At 55.4% G+C, this 16,786-nt stretch overlaps 1 protein-coding gene across 1 annotated transcript; it reads left to right on the top strand.

Annotated features, from left to right (window-relative positions):
- The first annotated feature begins 478 nt into the window (after positions 1-478).
- LOC128903363 (olfactory receptor 14C36-like) lies at positions 479-3,029 on the top strand. The gene is made up of 2 exons (XM_054187381.1): positions 479-531; positions 2,078-3,029. The coding sequence occupies exons 1-2, from the start codon at positions 512-514 to the stop codon at positions 3,027-3,029; spliced, it is 972 nt and encodes a 323-aa protein (XP_054043356.1). The 5' UTR covers positions 479-511.
- The last annotated feature ends 13,757 nt before the right edge of the window (positions 3,030-16,786 follow it).

A 16,786-nucleotide genomic window follows, 5' to 3' on the forward strand; every position in this document is an offset into this window, starting at 1 on the left:
AGGGATGAAGAAAGCCTGAAACGCACCAACAGGGATGAGCTCTTTCTGCCCTCGGCTATGGCTGTTGTCTCTGCCACCGATGCCTGTGAGGAAGCACTTTATCCTGACAGCATTAGTGTCTCATTGCCTCCCCTTCCCCACCCAAGAGCCTGGGAGCTGTTGTTGCATAGTCCTACCGTTGAGCATCCCCACATCTCACTGCCCCAGGAAGAGCCGTGAGTTACTTTTGAGGGACAGGATCTCCCTTTCCAAGGGCTGGGGGTCACGGCTTCGCCCTTTGGCTGAATGGAACCCATCCAGGTTTACTCCGAATGTGTTCCACCTGGACATTCCCTTTGCCTATCTGTCATCTCTGCCTCCAGTTGACTGCTCTAACCAGCCACTGGGGAGGCTTTGTCAGTAATGGTCCTCAGTGGGACCCATTGACGCTCCAGGGAACTTTGGGTTTTGAATCTGACATTAAAAGGCCTTTGGCTGGTCCTCTGCGTCTGAGCTGGGCTGGGCTCCTGGCATGGAGGGAGCTGATGGCAAGCGGGCAGCGCTGCAGAGAGACAGCTCTGCCCAGGAGCAGCTCCTCTGCCAAGCGCAGCAGGGCTGAGGGCACTGCCTGCAGGCAGCGAGGGCAGAGGAGGGAGGCAGAAAAAGGTTTAAAGGCAGTCAGGAGTGGGAGGATGCTGAGTGCTCAAGAGAGGAGAAATCTTTGCAGTCCTTGACACAGTAAGTCCCTGGGTGCAGGGCAATGCAGCTGCAGTTCGTGAAGGGATCTCCTAAAGCTGGCATAACCCACAGCCTGTGGGCTCTCTCTCTTCTACAGAGGAGGAGGACGTGCTCCAGAGCAGGGCTTCCCTGCTGCACCATCAGAGGGACAGGGCAGGACAGGGACAGGGGCGGCTGCAGGGGTGTGAAGGTGGGTGTGCAGCCAGGGGTGGCCACGGTTGTCCCTCAGAGCAGGGTCCCTGTGCTGCAGGGATCTGTTTGCCGGGGCAGGGACTCTGCCGCCTGCCAGGGTCAGCTCTCAGCCTGCCTGGGGAGCTCCCCATGGCACTGCGGGGAGAAGCTGTGGGTAAGAGGAGTGACCTCTGCCAGGGCAGGGTCCTTCTTTTGTGAGAAGGTGCTGCATGGGCCAGGGCAGCTCACAGCTCCACATCACACCAGGACATTGGCAGAGGCAGCATTTCAAGAGCAATGGTCAAGGCAGTGCCTATCCTAGAGCTGAAGATCTTTCCAGGATTTGTGATCTCAGCTTGCTTCTAAGGGAAAGGAGAAAGGGGCTCTAAAGGTTAAGACTCAGCCTCCTGACCTGTTGCACTGAGGGATCAGCAGATCTGCCAAAAGCCTCGTAAGTGCCTTCCCCCACTCCTCTACCTACAGACAGCACCGGCATCACCTTTGCTTGCGGCATCAGTGCTTATCTGAACTACTCCTTAGGACCTGCTGACAGGGAGGTGCCTCTGAGCAGTGCCCTTCTGCCAGGAGGTGCCTGCAGGGCAGAGCTGAGCACAGAGCGGGTGGGATGGGGTCTGTGAGCACTGGCAGGGAGGAGACTTGGAGACAGAGAAACAGCTCCCAGCAGGGACAACTCCAGGCAGCAGAGAGCCAGGCCACCCCTCTGCATCACTCTCTGCTCAGCTGCACAGGGAGAGAGGGAAGAGTTTGGAGAAATGGACTTTGAAACTGGACTCTTCTGAGCTCAGGAAAATCCCGTTTCTTCTTCAAGAAGGTTTCTAGTGAGAACATCCTCTAACAGAGAGACGTGTAAGCAGAGGGCACCTGTGTGGTGACCAGCAGGTCACTCATGGGCAGACCGGCTCTCCTGACTCTGCATTAGGGCACAGGGAGCCCATTTGTCGCTCAGGGCTCACCAGTGGTCAGGCTGAGAGCAATGGGAAAGATGAGGATTTCTGCCCCTTCAGAGCAAGTGCCCTCACTCAGCAGCAAAAACCTGAGCTCACAAAAAAGATGAGTGGAGCTCCCTCAAAGAGAAGTAATTCTGAGGGGGTGTTGGGGGAACTAGCTTAGGATTGACTCAAGAAGTCAGCTGTAACTTGTCAATGTCTTCTCCTCTTTCAATGGTCAGCCATGCCCAGAGGCACCAAATGTCCAACAGCAGCTCCATCACCCAGTTCCTCCTCCTGGCATTTGCAGACACATGGGAGTTGCAGCTCTTGCACTTCAGGCTCTTCCTGGGCATCTACCTGGCTGCCCTCCTGGCCAACGGCCTCATCATCACCACCATTGCCTGTGACCACCGCCTCCACACCCCCATGTACTTCTTCCTCTTCAACCTCGCCCTCCTCGACCTGGGCTCCATCTCCACCACTGTACCCAAAGCCATGGCCAATTCTCTCTCGGACACCAGGGCCATCTCCTATGCTGGATGTGCTGCACAGGTTTTTCTCTTGCCTTTTCTGATGGTAGCAGAGTATTGTCTTCTCACCGTTATGGCCTACGACCGCTACGTTGCCATCTGCAAATCCCTGCACTACGGGACCCTCCTGGGCAGCAGAGCTTGTGTCCACATGGCAGCAGCTGCCTGGGGCAGTGGGTTTCTCTATGCTCTCCTGCACACGGCCAATACATTTTCCCTACCCCTCTGCCAGGGCAATGCCCTGGACCAGTTCTTCTGTGAAATCCCCCAGATCCTCAAGCTCTCCTGCTCACACTCCTACCTCAGGGAAGTTGGGCTTCTTGTGGTCAGTGTCTGTTTAGGCTTTGGTTGTTTTGTGTTCATCGTGCTGTCCTACGTGCAGATCTTCAGGGCCGTGCTGAGGATCCCCTCTGAGCAGGGACGGCACAAAGCCTTTTCCACGTGCCTCCCTCACCTGGCCGTGGTCTCCCTGTTTGTCAGCACTGCCGTGTTTGCCTACCTCAAGCCCCCCTCCATCTCCTCACCATCTCTGGATCTGGTGATGGCAGTTCTGTACTCGATGGTGCCTCCAGTAGTGAACCCCCTCATCTACAGCATGAGGAATAAGGACCTCAAGGATGCAGTGTGGAAACTGATATCTGGATGGTTTCAGAAGTATTGAACTGCTTGTTTTCTTCTGCAAATCACTCCTAATGGAACTCATTGCAGGTTGGTTTTGGTTGTGAGTTTCTGGGGGGTTTTTTGGTTGTTTTTTTTTTTTATTTTTTATTATAATATTGTCCACAAAAAAATGTCATTATGTTCTGCCATTTCTAAGTATGTATCTATTCACCTTCTGTGTGGTGTGACCCACACGCTGTGTCTAGGAGGAGAGATGCTCTCTCTGTGTTTTAAGAAAATAAAGGACCTTCAATGTATTGTTTGATCCTTCCTTTGAGACCTTCTCTTGAGCTGCAGGGGCAGATCCTGTGTGCAGAGGTGGAGGGGAAAAGAGTCCCGGCACCGGAGCACTGACAAGGAGCACCAGCGCTTGGTCTTCCCAGAGCTGCTCACTTTCCACTTCAGCGCTCCCCTTCTTAGCTCGTCTCTTGGTATAAGGCCTGAGTGCTCTTGAAGCTTGGCGGCAGTTTTGCGGTGTGGTGGTCCTGTAGCTGCAGGCAGGGACAGGGAATGAGCACTTCTGTGACAGAGCTGGCCTCCAAAAGAGCATTTCCATCATACCACGGGATCTCCTCAGGGCAGTGCCTGAAGGCTCAGGTCTCTTGCCAAAATGGCTCTCAAGCGCACAGCCAGTAATTTGCATAGGAGAAAAAACATCAGTGAAGAGTGAAAGCGAGTGAGTGTGCAGGGCGGGAGCACACAGCAGTGTCCTTGCACAGCCAGGCTCCTGGGAGGGACAGGAAGGTCCAGCAGAGCAGGGTCTGGTCTGTGCCTTTGTTCACTGGACACCCTGGGGATGCTTCCCCAGGGCAATCGTCACAGACCAGCCAAGAACCACCACCATTTCCAGCACTGGCCGCTCACCCTTGCTCGGAGACGTTGCTTCTCCTTCCATGTAGGGACGTGGAGTGACTGGCTCAGAACTCCGTGTTTGCATCGTACAGACGAGGCGTAAGCATGCCCATCGTGCGGGGGTGGTGGGATGAACCTGAGTGAGCACAAATGCCATCAGCTGTTCCTAGAGGTGCCTTGAAGGCCTGTGAGACAGCGTCTGGAGGTCAGTTCACGTAGACAGTGTCCTGGTTTGAGGTAAAACAGAACTGGCCTTCTTTTTAGGAACTTTACTTTCCAGTTAAGCCTCTCCTGACTCTCTGAAGTTCATGGCATAATGTTATGACCATAGCCCGCTTCCAGAGTGGTAAGGGCTTGTTTATAATTAATACCAAGGAATGGTGTGCGGAGGGGCTCCTGCTTGTGGCCATTAGGCACGGACTCCGTTTCGGTGTACAAACAAAATCGCTTTATTTTAGGCAACAGCCTCCTTAAATACCTTCTGCTTCAGAGCTAGCAATTTCCCACTGCTACATCCTTATCGTGTGATTACCCAGCACATACCACACATACCACACATGGTGTAAACAAAGACAAACTATTCATCTTCAGCAACGCGGCTGGCCGTCAGCACTCTCTCCTTTTCTTCCCCTTACCATGGCCCAGGTGCTGTGCAGCGAGGGCTTGTTTACTTATCCCGCGGTTCGCCGCCAGTGAGAGCCACGAGAACTCCAGGGCTCGTTCCGGGTGCTGTGTCCGCAGGTTCTTCGGCATCCACACCTGCTCATCCTTATTGCTGTCACAGCCAAGCTCAGCTCACTCTGTTATTGCCCCGTTGGAGGGGGGTAAGCGGAGAAGCGTAGAGGGGCGGCACCTACGGGGAGGAGGGGACAGGATCCCAAACTGACCCACGGGGTATTCCATCCCACCTGCCCCACGCTCAGTGTAAAAGCTGAGGGATCCAAGGGTCAGGCTCCTTCTTCAATGTCCAGTGTCCCAGGAGGACTCCTCTGGCTGTTGGTCTGCCTTTGTTCCCGATCTGTGCATTCCTGAATCCAGCCCCTGAGTTCAGTCCCCTTTCGTCACTGACTCCAGTCTGGGGCTTTCCCAGTGCCTGCCGGTGACACGATCGTCATCCTGGGAGCTTGACATGGTTTTGTATATATTGTATATATTCCATTATTTTCTGATTAATATTTGTCACGGATGGAGCAATGCACTTCACTCATAGAGAGAAGCAGCAATGCATTTATTGACATAAACCAGGGATTTAACAGTTTGATGGTAAATGTGACAGCGTTTTAAGATAACACTTGGTTATTTACTGCACAGAGGACAGAGCTGTCAGGAAGACCCTCCCGTTGAGTCACGAGGTTCAGAGAGGACCCCCTTGCTTTCTAAACTCCTTCTCAGAGAGGAGCCTAGGGGCGGCTGGATCCAGTCTTAGTCCCAGACTCCTCAATGGTTTATGCCTAAAGGATTATGAATGCGCAATCAGTCCTTTATATCACTTAGCTAAGATTTCAAAGGTTACATGCTATCAGTCACTTACTGAGGATCTGTTGTGGCACGTCTTGAGCGGGCGTCCCTGCTCAAGGGGAGATCCTGGCGTGCAGCCCACTCAAAGGGGGCTGTTCCCTACTTATGGGGCTAAGATGAATGACCCATACTCATATTTGCATATTGACCACCGTGCCAGTATTGCTCAAGTTAGCCCTTGGCTATTGTGTTGTTGTCTGTCTCACCAAAACCACGTTCAACCCGGTGCAGCCATCATGACTGCATGTACCCACTGTGACCACCACTTGGGCAGGGTTACAGGAGATAAAGGTCAGGTTTGTGCCTGGGGAGGGGAGCACACCGTCACAATATTATTATTAGCTTTTCTTATTATTAGAGTATTATGTTGGTTTAGTTTCTCTTCAACTCATAAGTCTCTCTCATTTTCTCTCCTCTCCTCTGAAGGGAGATGCTCTCCCTCCTCTGAAAGGGAGAGAGGTAAAAGGGAACATCTGTCATTTGGTTTAGTGGCCAGTCCAGCCCAAACCATGACACTGGGGAAGACGGCAGAGTTACTAAAGGCTGCCTTTGTTTCAGTCTTTACTGCTAAGGCTGGCCCTAAGGAATCGCAGACCCTGGAGGTAAGAGAGAGAGCCTGGACAAAGGAAGACTTTCCCTCGGTAGAGGAGGATCGCGTTAGAGATCATTTTGGCAAACTCGACACGCACAAATCCATGGACCCTAATGGGATGCACCCAAGAGTGCTGAAGGGAACTGGCAGATGTTATTGCGAAGCCGCTCTCCATCACCTTTGAAAGGTCCTGGAGAGCAGGAGAGGCGCCTGAGGACTGGAGGAAAGCCAATGTCATGCCAGTCTTCAAAAAGGGCAAGAAACAAGGCCCGGGAAAGTACAGGCCAGTCAGTCCCTGCTCCATGCCTAGGGATGTGAGGGAACAGCTCATTCTGGATGTCATCTCTAAGCACGTAGAGGAACGGAAGGTTATGGGGAGTGGTGAACATGGATTCATATGAGGGACGACTAGTCATTTCTCCTAAACAAAGCAGCCTGAAGAGACTTTTCATGTCTCAAACACTCGCAGTACCAGGCCTTCTGTCATGGAACTGATAAGGCCAACACCTGCTTATCTCTTGTGCGACTCATGAGAAAGAAAACTGGCGCCTGGACGACCAGTTTTAAAGAAACACAACAGCCCTGTTTTCTCTCCCGTGAAGGATGAGCTGTTTCTCCACAAAAGACACTATGCCCAGTGTTGACCTTTGCCTCATTATGCGTGAAATGATTATTAAAGTTCACACCCCTGCATATGCTAATGAAGATTATCGAGATCATGCTAAACGTATATGACTGTAGCTCTCATCTCCCACCCAAATCATGCTGCACGTCACCTGGCGGGCGGGGGCAGGGAACCCGAGACAAAACGGCCCCTAGGAGTGGGCGAACATAAAAGGGGGAAGAATTTCCCTGGAGAAAAGAAGAGTTTTGGCTGGTCAGACTTTTCCCTGAAGAGACCCTCAAGACACTTCTGCGACCCGCGCTGACTGGAGTAACGCTGGAGCCAGGACCGGTGATCTCTTTATCTCTCTCTCTCGATCTCTCCTTCTCTACTCCGTTGCTTCTTTCTTTATCTTTCTTTTTAGCTTCTTATTCCTTTCAGAGACGTAACACGAGGCATACCGTACTGCTTGCCATAAGTTGTTACATACCTAAGCAACTGTTGTGGACCTAGTTAAGACCTGGTTACTGACCTAATAAATGTTTGTATAGGGACCTTGAGATTTGTCTCACCTCAGTCCGCGCTGCTGAGGATTTGTGAATCTGAGTCCCTCACACACACCTCTCTCTTCTGAGTGGGACGTGACAACCAAACAACCGCTGTCAGCATCAAGGTACTGGAGCAGCTCTTTAGTGTCATGAAATGCCTGTGGGCAGGGGGAAGGAAGCATTCCCAGGGACACTGCAGAGGGCAGAGAAGGGCTCTAGGCTATAGGTCAAGTGTCCTAAATCACCACCAATTTCACTGGTGCCACGTGCTCTGCATCCCCTGCTGCCCTCCTTGGAAGGACGCCTGGCAGAAGGTGTCCCTCAGCAGGTGTCAGACCACCAGGTCTCACCGTGAAGAACATGCACGTTCTGTCTCTACCCCTGCCAGGAGAGCCCTGGAGGTAAGAGCCCATCTGAAATGCGGGCACTCGGTCTGAATTGTACCTGTCTCCCATGGGAGAGCTGAGGGACCTTCCTCAGAAAAGGGCTAGAGAGAACACAAGACCAGCTGCGTTAGTCAGGCACTAAGAGACAAAAACTTGCCCAGCAGACCCCCTCGTTCTGGGTCAAACGCTGTGGCAATGGAGAAAAGCCTCTGTGCAGCCGGGCAGCAGTGCGGCAGGCTCGGCGGGGCCCCGGCAGTGGCACGGTTCCCAAACCTCAGGCCATGTCTGATGAGCATCTGGAGATACCAAAGAAAGAGGCGCTGGCTTGTGTGCCAAGACGTGCACTGAAACCCAAATAAAGATCAGTTAACCGCTGGAAAAGCTCACCCTAATTCACCCTGCTTATTAATGATCAAAGCCACGAGTTGCAGGGTGTTCTAAGGGCAACGGTTAGAGAACTGCAACCCGAGGTGGTGCTCCCAACTGCACCATGAATTGTCTGCTCAAGGTGCATCTGGATCTACGGGCTTGGAGTTGGACAAGAAATTAAAATCTTTTCCGCATTCTACCTGCCCGCACATCAGTGCGCTCTCTGCCCTCCTCAGGCTCTGGTGCTCTTGGCTCCAGCTGCTTCTGCGCTTGCTGCAGAAGCACGTGCTCTTCTGTGGGCTTCTCTGTGCCTTGGAGTCTGAGGACACTGATGTGGTATCCTCTGGGCAGGCGGGAGGAAAACAAATCCCTCCCAGATGACTTTCCATAGGTCAGTGGTACTCTTTCTCCCCAAAGGTACATGAAGACGCCTGCCTTTAGTCCCCCCGCCCAGTACTCCAGCAGCAGCTCAGCTGGCCCATCGTGCCGCGGCCAAGGAGATGGCTGTGCCATGGAAGTGCTCAGCAAGGGGAAGAGCAAGGCCTTCCGAGGGTGGGGAGCGATGTCCTTGAGCAGGGCAGTGCTGCTCTGCTCAGAGCTCATCTCTCCCCGGCGCTGCCCGGGCCAGCACAGCCAGACACTGGTGGCCGTGGCCGGGGTGGCTGTGGGAGCCACAATGGCCTCTTGTGAGGCGCAGGGGGCACGTCCAGGGCGGGGGCCACAGCGGGCTCCGGGGCACAAGGAGTCGCTCCCACTCTAAAGGCTTTCCCACACTGCTGGCAAACAAAGGGAACTCCGTCCAAGCTAAGGCTCCTGGACAAGGCAGAGAGCTGCTGGCGGGAGCCACCTCAGAGCCAAGAGAGACACTCGGCGCCCGACCCTGCCAGCTGAGCAACGGCCTTCCGAAAGGCAGCCCTTCGGCACCTCGGCTCTACTGCCACCACCCCTCGGCACGGGATGATGTTCAGTCCTTCCATCTGGTCCTGCGTACTGGGTCCGGGGCTCAGGCCAGACTTGGTGAGACTCTCCGGGATGAGGACAAGTGGGTAACAGCCTGGTTTTCCTGCTCCCAACAGGCTGTGGGCAGGCAACCCTCAGCAGCACGGTGCTGACAGCCGTGCTGAAGGAAGACACAACGTCGGTGAGCCGAGGCCGCAGGCAAGCCCACCAGTGTCACCCAGACGGTCCCACCAAACCTGTTGGACTCCCCCAGGCCCCAGTGCCTCCGGTGCCACCATCCATTTCTCTGCTTGGCCTGGGTCCCCAACCTCCTGTCCCAGGGCACAATGTCACACCCCAGGCCCGGCCTCCTCTAAGGCACCTACCCAGAATGGTCTGTTGCTCTAGGAGGCATGTCCGTGCCCAGCAGCTGCCAGGACTCCTGCCAGGCAGCTACCACACTCTCTTGGCCTCCTCTGCAGCAACCTGAAGGCCCAGGAGCAGCCCCAGGCTCTTCCAAGGCAGCTATCCAAGGAATCGTGTCCATGGTCAAGGCAGGTCCACGTATTCTAGCACCCCATGACTACTCCCAGGCAGCTCCCAAAGACTTTTGGCCTCCTCTGGAGACAACTGAAGTCCCGGGTGTCACCCCCAGACTCCTCCAAAGAAGCTCCTTGAGGAATGCTGTCGATGTTGGAGGCAGGTCCATGGCCGCTAGCTCCGCAAGACTCCTCCCCTGCATCGCTTCATTCATCTTCCTCCCCTGCCCAGCGGCTGCTGGAAGCAGGGCTGTGACGCACGGCTGTGGGCTCTGCCCGCCATTCCTGTCATAGCTGCAGCAAGGGCAGGTGGGGGATCCCACGATTCAGGTATCCACGGAGGTGCAGCCACCAGCTGGAATGGCCCAAACCCCCCAGCGACCTGCAGCTGGGTCACCCTGGAGAAACACTCGTGACAGCTCCCCGTGACACAAAGTGCCAGGGACCCTTTCCACCTCCCCTGCGGGAGAGCGGCCTCTTGGCTGTGCTGGGGTGCTCGTGCCCTGGGGCAGGAGGTTTGTGACCCAGCCCAGGCAGAGGAATCCCTCTGTCTTCGGGACACAAGGAGCTCAGGAAAGAGACGAAGAAAAACACAAGAGATGCTGCTAAAGAGTGTTGACTTTAGAAGTTGTTCACAGCGGTCCTTCCCCCGAACAGGGGAGAAGGGTTTTACAGTTCGCCATGGCTCTGAGATCAGCCCAACGTGGTGCTGGAAGCAGGGCCATCTGTGGGACCTTCCTTCAGGACCTTGACCCTCCCAGGGACCTTTTGCATGGTGCTATGGAAAGGAACGTACTTTCTTGGGCAAGAGAGGGCAACCAGACCACTGTGGGGACAGGGACGGGGCATCTGTGGGGACAGTGACAAGAACAGGGATGGGGACATGGCATCTGCCGGGACAGAGAGAAGGACGGGGACAGTGGCGGGGTCAGAACTCCCGTGGGCACACTGATCAGGACATGACACCTACAGGGATGACGCTGGGGTGAGGGATCGGGTCAGGGATGGGGACAGGACCCTTGTGGGGACAGTGAAGAGGAGAGGGAAAGCAGAGGATGGCCCATCACCTGTGTCACCTCCATGCAGTCCAGCCTGTCCCCAGTCCCCAGCTGCCCGCAGCAGTTCCTCCCTTGCATGTAGACTCTCCTCTGGACATCCACCAGCCCCAGGTGGTTGTACGCCACAGAGCAGGCCACCACTTTGGGCACAGGGTGACAGCGAGGTGACATCTCTCGCGACACCACCCAGGGTGTCAGGGACACCCACAGGAACCCCCCTGATCTCAGTGGGCAGTGGCAGGGGGATGAGCATGGGATGGGCAGGGCATCCCGATGTTCGCACCTCTCCCATCTCTGTGCGACATCGCAGGTAGTGTCAGGGGGAGTTTTTTGGGGTGAATTATGGGGATTTGGGGAGAATTTTTGACAGGTGCAGCCAGACAAGGGGAGGAGGCTCCCTGCCCGCCCTGCAGCTCCCTCCCTTGGCATTATTTGGGTGATTTGGAGTTATTTTGCTGTGGCAGTGAGGCAAAGCTGGCCTCCGGAGCTGAGCACGGCGAGACCTGACAACGGGTGGGATTGTCTTGAGGCTTTGCATGGAGCCCTGTCCCCACTGGAGGGGACGTTGGTCGTGTTGAAGACAACGGTGCTGCATCCTTTGTTGTTGCGTGTGTGCGTCCCGCCCCCAGCCCCCAGGGTCGTTCCGTCTCCCAGGGCCTCAGCGCTGCTTTCTGATGGGGCCATGCCCGAGTCCTACAGACACCTGTCTGTCCTGGCTTCCCTGACAAAGGGCTGCTTCCACTGGGGAAGGGGACAGGGGAGTCACCCCCCGGCATTGCCTTCCCTGCTGGAGGTGGGTTAGCCTTGGGGGTGGCTCGGGGCCCTTCAGGGCTCAGGGGCTCTGACATGGGGCTCAGGGGGCCTTTTGTACCTCTTGGGTGCTGTTTCCCGGTGCCCCCTGGCTCCCTCCTCCTCCCACACAGGCACAGAGCGGTTCTGCAGGAATGGCTTTTAATAGAAAAAAAAAGTGTCATGAAACCTCTTCTAATGTAATACCCCACCACCCCCCAGCAGCTGCACCATTTCACCCCCCAGTCTCCATCTCACCCTCGCTGTGGGTCTAATCTCACCCTCCCACCCCGGTGCTGGATGAGCGAGCCCTGCGCTTGCTGGGTGGCTTTGGCCAGGTCCTCTTCCGCTTCTTTCCCCGCTCTTTCAGCCGCCCCAGGCTGGGGTGCTGGCAGGTCCACCCTGCATCCAACTGGAGCTCCTGGGAACCCATCCTGATGGTGGTGAACTGCTCCAGGCTCAGGGCGACGTCGGAAGTTTCAGGGACATTGCGTTTGGGGGTGAGCAGCTCTGCAGGCAGCGAGAGCAAGCCGATATTGGAGTGGGGGATGGCTCTGCTGGTGCCACCAGCGTCCACAAGCATGGGCACGCTGCTGGGACCGTCCTGGCCCACCAAGGAGCAATTCAGAAGCACCTCCTGGGGCAGTGCAGTGTCGCCTGCTGGGTCGCCCAGGGCTTGGCTGTGGCGTCAGCACAGTGGCTGAGCAGGACGTCGCTGCTCGGGGGGATGCTGCTGCCTGGGAGTGCCCCGGTGACAGGGGCCATGTCACAGAGGCTGAGCCGTGTGCTGGTAGCCAGGGAAGCACAGCAGCAGCACCGGGGGATGTGGGGCCACCACTCTTCCCTCATGGCTGTAGGGTGTGAGGTGTTGGGGTTGGCCCTGGGGGTTCCCAGGGGCTGCCCAGGCTGGGGGGGTCCTGCAGCCCCGCGGCCCCAAAGGGCAGCCCCTGGCAGAGAAGCAGCGCCGTGGCCGAGCGTGGCGGTGACTGGTGGAGGCGGGTTGGTGCTCGTCCACTAGATGCGGGAGACCCAGGGTTCTGCTCGGGGACGGATCACCGGCCATCACCTTCACTCCTTTCCCCAAAAGTGTTCCCGAGCTGCAGGGGTCGGGGCCAGTCTCTACCGTGGGGGTAGAAGCTTTCAGGATGGACAAAGGGCTGAAGCAGCTGGGGCACTGCGGGGGGCGAGGGGTTTTTCACTGCCAAGCTGAAAAACCCTTCCAACCTGCACCCTGAGACCCTGCAACTTGCAGGTTTCAAAGCCAGGTGGTTGCAGGGTTCACAGAAACCTGCCACAGCTCATAAATGTCTCGAAACAAAACCTTGGTGGGTGACGGGATGGAGGGGCATTGCCTGGCACCAGAACAGCACTGTCCCCTCCCAAACGCCTGGTGCACAGGGACCGGTCCACGGATGGGAGGGAACCTGCCCTGGGAGTCTTTTCCCATTCAAACTGAAACGTTTTGAATGCCGCCTCTGGATTTTTCTTCCTCCTTGTCAGGAATTGGATGCAGCTCCCCCAAAAGACAGCACTGGGATGGACAGTCTTGCTCAGAAGTGATACAGGAGCAGAGGAGATCCAGTCCTTGCAGGCAAGGACAGGGCTACAGCAGCACATGGGATGTACAGGGTGGCATGTGTCACTGGAGATGATGGGTCCTGGCAGGGCAGCGGCACCTGGAGGAAGAGCACAGCCCCCCCTGCCAGCACCGAGCAAGGGGGCACAGCCTCACGTCCCCCCTCCCAGGCAGACACAGCTAAGAAACAGCTCCAGCTGGAGCTGGCAGGACAAAAAGCCAAATGAAAATCTATCTGTGGGGTCAGAACCACAAAAGCCAGGAGAAATGGGTGCTCCCAGAGCAGCACTGGAAGGAGAGGGGGCTGTACGCCTGCAGGGCCCATGGTACCTGTGGCCTCTGCAGGGCCCCCGCGCTGCTGTTGGAGTTACAGGTTATAAATCCTCGAGTACGGGGGCTGACACACCTGTGCTGGGGAAGAGAGGCCACCTAGTCTGCAAACACATCCCATCCCTCTCTACGAGATCAAGGCACGTAAGTCACAAAACAAAGTTAAATCTGACTTGGAAAGACACAGCAGCCCTGCCTCGTGACGTGCTGTCTTTGTCCTACGCAACACCCAGAAACCAAGGTGTAAACGCGTTGTGTCGCATACAAAGGTTAGAAAGCCCATCCTCTCCCGCTGAAGTTTCCTCTAGTGGAAAGATGCATCCAGGAACAGCGCTGGGATGGGCGGTTGTAGCTCTTGGATGGAGATGATGCGTTCTAGGGCTGGAGCAGCGTGGAGCTGATCCATTGCTAGGACTGCCAAAATTGCAATAGGTTCTTGCCGGTCGCTGTCTGGCCAGGGCTGGGAGAGGCTGAGAACCGAGACTGGAAGCAGTGCTCTGCACAAAGCGCTTGGGTTTGGGGATGGAGTGAGAGCTGCTGTGATTTAAGAGGTGGTGTGGCTTCACACGTACTGTTGGTAAAGCTCCCCTTCATTTTCCCAGTAGTCAAACGTGAATCCCATCAGGGCTCCATTGCCATCCACCCTGAGAAATCATAATCCTCTCTGCAGGCTGCGCTGTAGGAAGCCCTGCGAGGAGCCGGGTACAGGATCGCTCCGGCTCCATCCCCCTGCAGCGGTTTTACAGGTCCCGGCAGAAATCGTATTCAGTGTAAGCATGTGAATTTAGGGGAGGGGGCAGAGAGAGAATAACTCCCTGCGAGTCGCCAAGTGTAATAAACACAGTCGCTAACCACTTTTCAGAACACACACATAATGATATGTGGTATTTATATTTTTACCACCCCAGTGGGACTTTGGCAAGTAAATCGGATTTTCCCACCCTGACCCAAATAAACGTTCAGGAGTGGAAACAGCAGATTGCCTTTGCCTGAAATAACCATGTGCTCCTTCCAGGGGGATGTCAGCTGAGTGGTCCTCTCTTCTCTGGACCAGTTAGACCTTGCAAAGTTGTCCCCTCTTCTCCCCGAGCTCTGTGAGGAGCCAGTTGCATCCAAGTTCCACCAAAGTTGGTGGAAAGGCTCCATCTGGCTCATGAAGATTTTTAAAAATCCCTCAGCCATTAAAATGCTGAAAAGGATGGGTGGGCAGAATCCAGACAATTCTGGCCCCCCACAGGAAAAGTGCTGCCTGCATTTCAGAGACGATCCGTGAAATGTCCCTCCGTTAGGAATGGACCCAGGGGAGCGATCGCCAGGAAAGGGGGCCTCAGCTCCCCCCAACCCTCCTCTTCCTCAGGTACACAGTACCTTAAAGCTACAGGGTAAGGTACCTTTAAGGTCACAGGCCCCCCAGCTGCCAGAATAGCCATGTTTGGTTATTTGCATAGCCATCACAATGGCCTCCTGATGCCTTGAGCTACCTCACCGTGTTCTGTTCTGGACCCTATAAATACCGGCTCCCCAGCAGTTGCCCTCCATTCGTTGAGCTTCTGGGTCCTCAACTTCCAAGATGGTTGGCAGACAGAAGACCCAAAAGGGCGAAGCGAGCGGGTGCCTGCTTCCACGCGGGCGAGAGAAGATTCTGCAAGAGGTGTGGAAGCAGAGGAGGCGTCAGAGAGGAGGCACCGTCAGCTACTCGGCAGCGACGGCCTTCGCTCATGTAGCTGGTGGTGTGGAGCCCATGCAGGTGGATCCTCCTTGAGATGAGGAGGAACCCATGCAAGTGGATCCTCCTTGAGATGAAGAAGAACCGATGCAGGTGGATCCACCTTCAAGATGGCTCTCCCGGCACCACTCCATCGTGCCAGGGCTCCCCTCCACACCACCATCGTCGTGGGGCCGCAGGAGCGCCTGGCCAGCCTTCTACCGTCGGCCCAGCCTCCACACCTGGCACTAGCCGGGAGGCCCACCTTCCGCACCTGGCCATCCAGCCGGCTCACCTTTTCCACCTCCCCAGCATCAGCAATGATTTGTTGATGACTGCGGGTCTTGTGAGCCTTTCCTTCCCGTCCCTCACCTTCTCCCAGACGCCCACCCCTTCCAAAGGGGTACCATCTCCTCTGCTCTGAGCTCCGAGAATAGGGGACAAGACAACATGGCTTCGTCAGGCTGCTGCGCCGGGAGAAGTCCCTCAGAGGGCCACTGAGGTCCCTGGGGCCTGGAGGTGGGGTTTCTTCGGCCTGAGGACGAGGAGGCTGCTCGACGGGAGGTTGGAGATGAAGCCAGACCCTCCACGGCAGCACATGGAGAACACCACCACGTCGAGCAAAGACGCCAGAGAGACAGCCATTCCCCTGGAGAAGCAGAAAGCCGCAGGTCTGCCGGGAGCAAGTGCTGGCCTTCAGCAGGAACGCCCCTTCTACCTGCCTCGTTACTTCTTTTCAAGGCTCACAACCACCATTTTTTTTTTTTAACAAAACATACCAAGAAAGTCACAGTAAAAATGCTTTCCCTCTCTCTTGTTTGGTACTTTGGCAACTGCGTCTGGGCTCCTCTGGCCCTCGTGGTCTCCCCAGCCCAGGAGAGACGCAGGTGCCCAGCCCCGGGCCTTGGGGACAGCGAGGGGACGGGGCACAGGCGGGCAGGCCGAGGAGGACTGCCTCGGGTCTTGAGGGTGGTGAGACCCTGGAGCAGGAGACCTGGAGAGGTTGCCCCATCCCTGGAGGTGTTCAAGGGGAGGTCGGTTGGGGCTTTGAGTAACGTGGTCTAGTGAGAGGTGACCCGCCGTATGCCCCAACAATTCCCCCTTTTTGTATTTGTGCTACAAATGCCGCCCCCATCACCCGCTGCAGGGCCCTTTGCAGTAGGGAGATGAGACATGGCACCAACATTAGCACAACTACAACTATACCTCAAACGGCCGAATTCAGTAATATGTGTGACATCAGTTTGCCAAAGCTGTAAAGCACGTAATCCTCGTGGATTGGTGCCAGAATATATAGGTACATGTTGACCTTGACAATCGGGGCAGGCTGCAATAATATTGCGAGCCTCAGCGTTACTAAGATTGAACTGACGTTTTAAAGCATGATATCCCTGATGATAAAAACTAGGCGATGCTATCGCGTGCTGTTTAACATTGGGCACAGGTCCCAGGGCCACTGCAGACACTAAAGCATCAGCTTGTGCATTGCCTTCTACAATAAATCCTGGCAACTGGGTATGACTTTTAATATGCATCACGTAATATTCTTGTTGTCGCTTTTGTATTGTTATCCATAACAGTTTCAATACGCCAAACAGCAATTCATTGGTTACATTACCTAAAACAGCCTTATCTAAACGTTGTACCAGACCAGCCACATCAGCCGAATCTGTCACAACGTTGACAGGGCTGGGGAAGTTCTGAAACACTGTGGTCATCGCCCGTAATTCTACGACTTGGGGCGAACCTTCTTGATGTTCGATCTTATGTTGCCATTGTGTTCCTTGTCTCCAGACAATGGCAGCTTTTCCAGTTTTTCCTGATCACCGTGGGGCCCTCCACTGGGTTTCTGCGACTGAGATTTTTCTGTGCAAAGGCCATCTGGGTGCCCAATTTGATCAGTGGGTGTGAAGGTAAATGGGAGCTCACCTGCCCTGTATAATTGGTCATGGC

The sequence above is a fragment of the Rissa tridactyla genome, unplaced genomic scaffold (genome assembly GCF_028500815.1).
Source record: "Rissa tridactyla isolate bRisTri1 unplaced genomic scaffold, bRisTri1.patW.cur.20221130 scaffold_29, whole genome shotgun sequence".
NCBI classification, from domain to species: domain Eukaryota; kingdom Metazoa; phylum Chordata; class Aves; order Charadriiformes; family Laridae; genus Rissa; species Rissa tridactyla.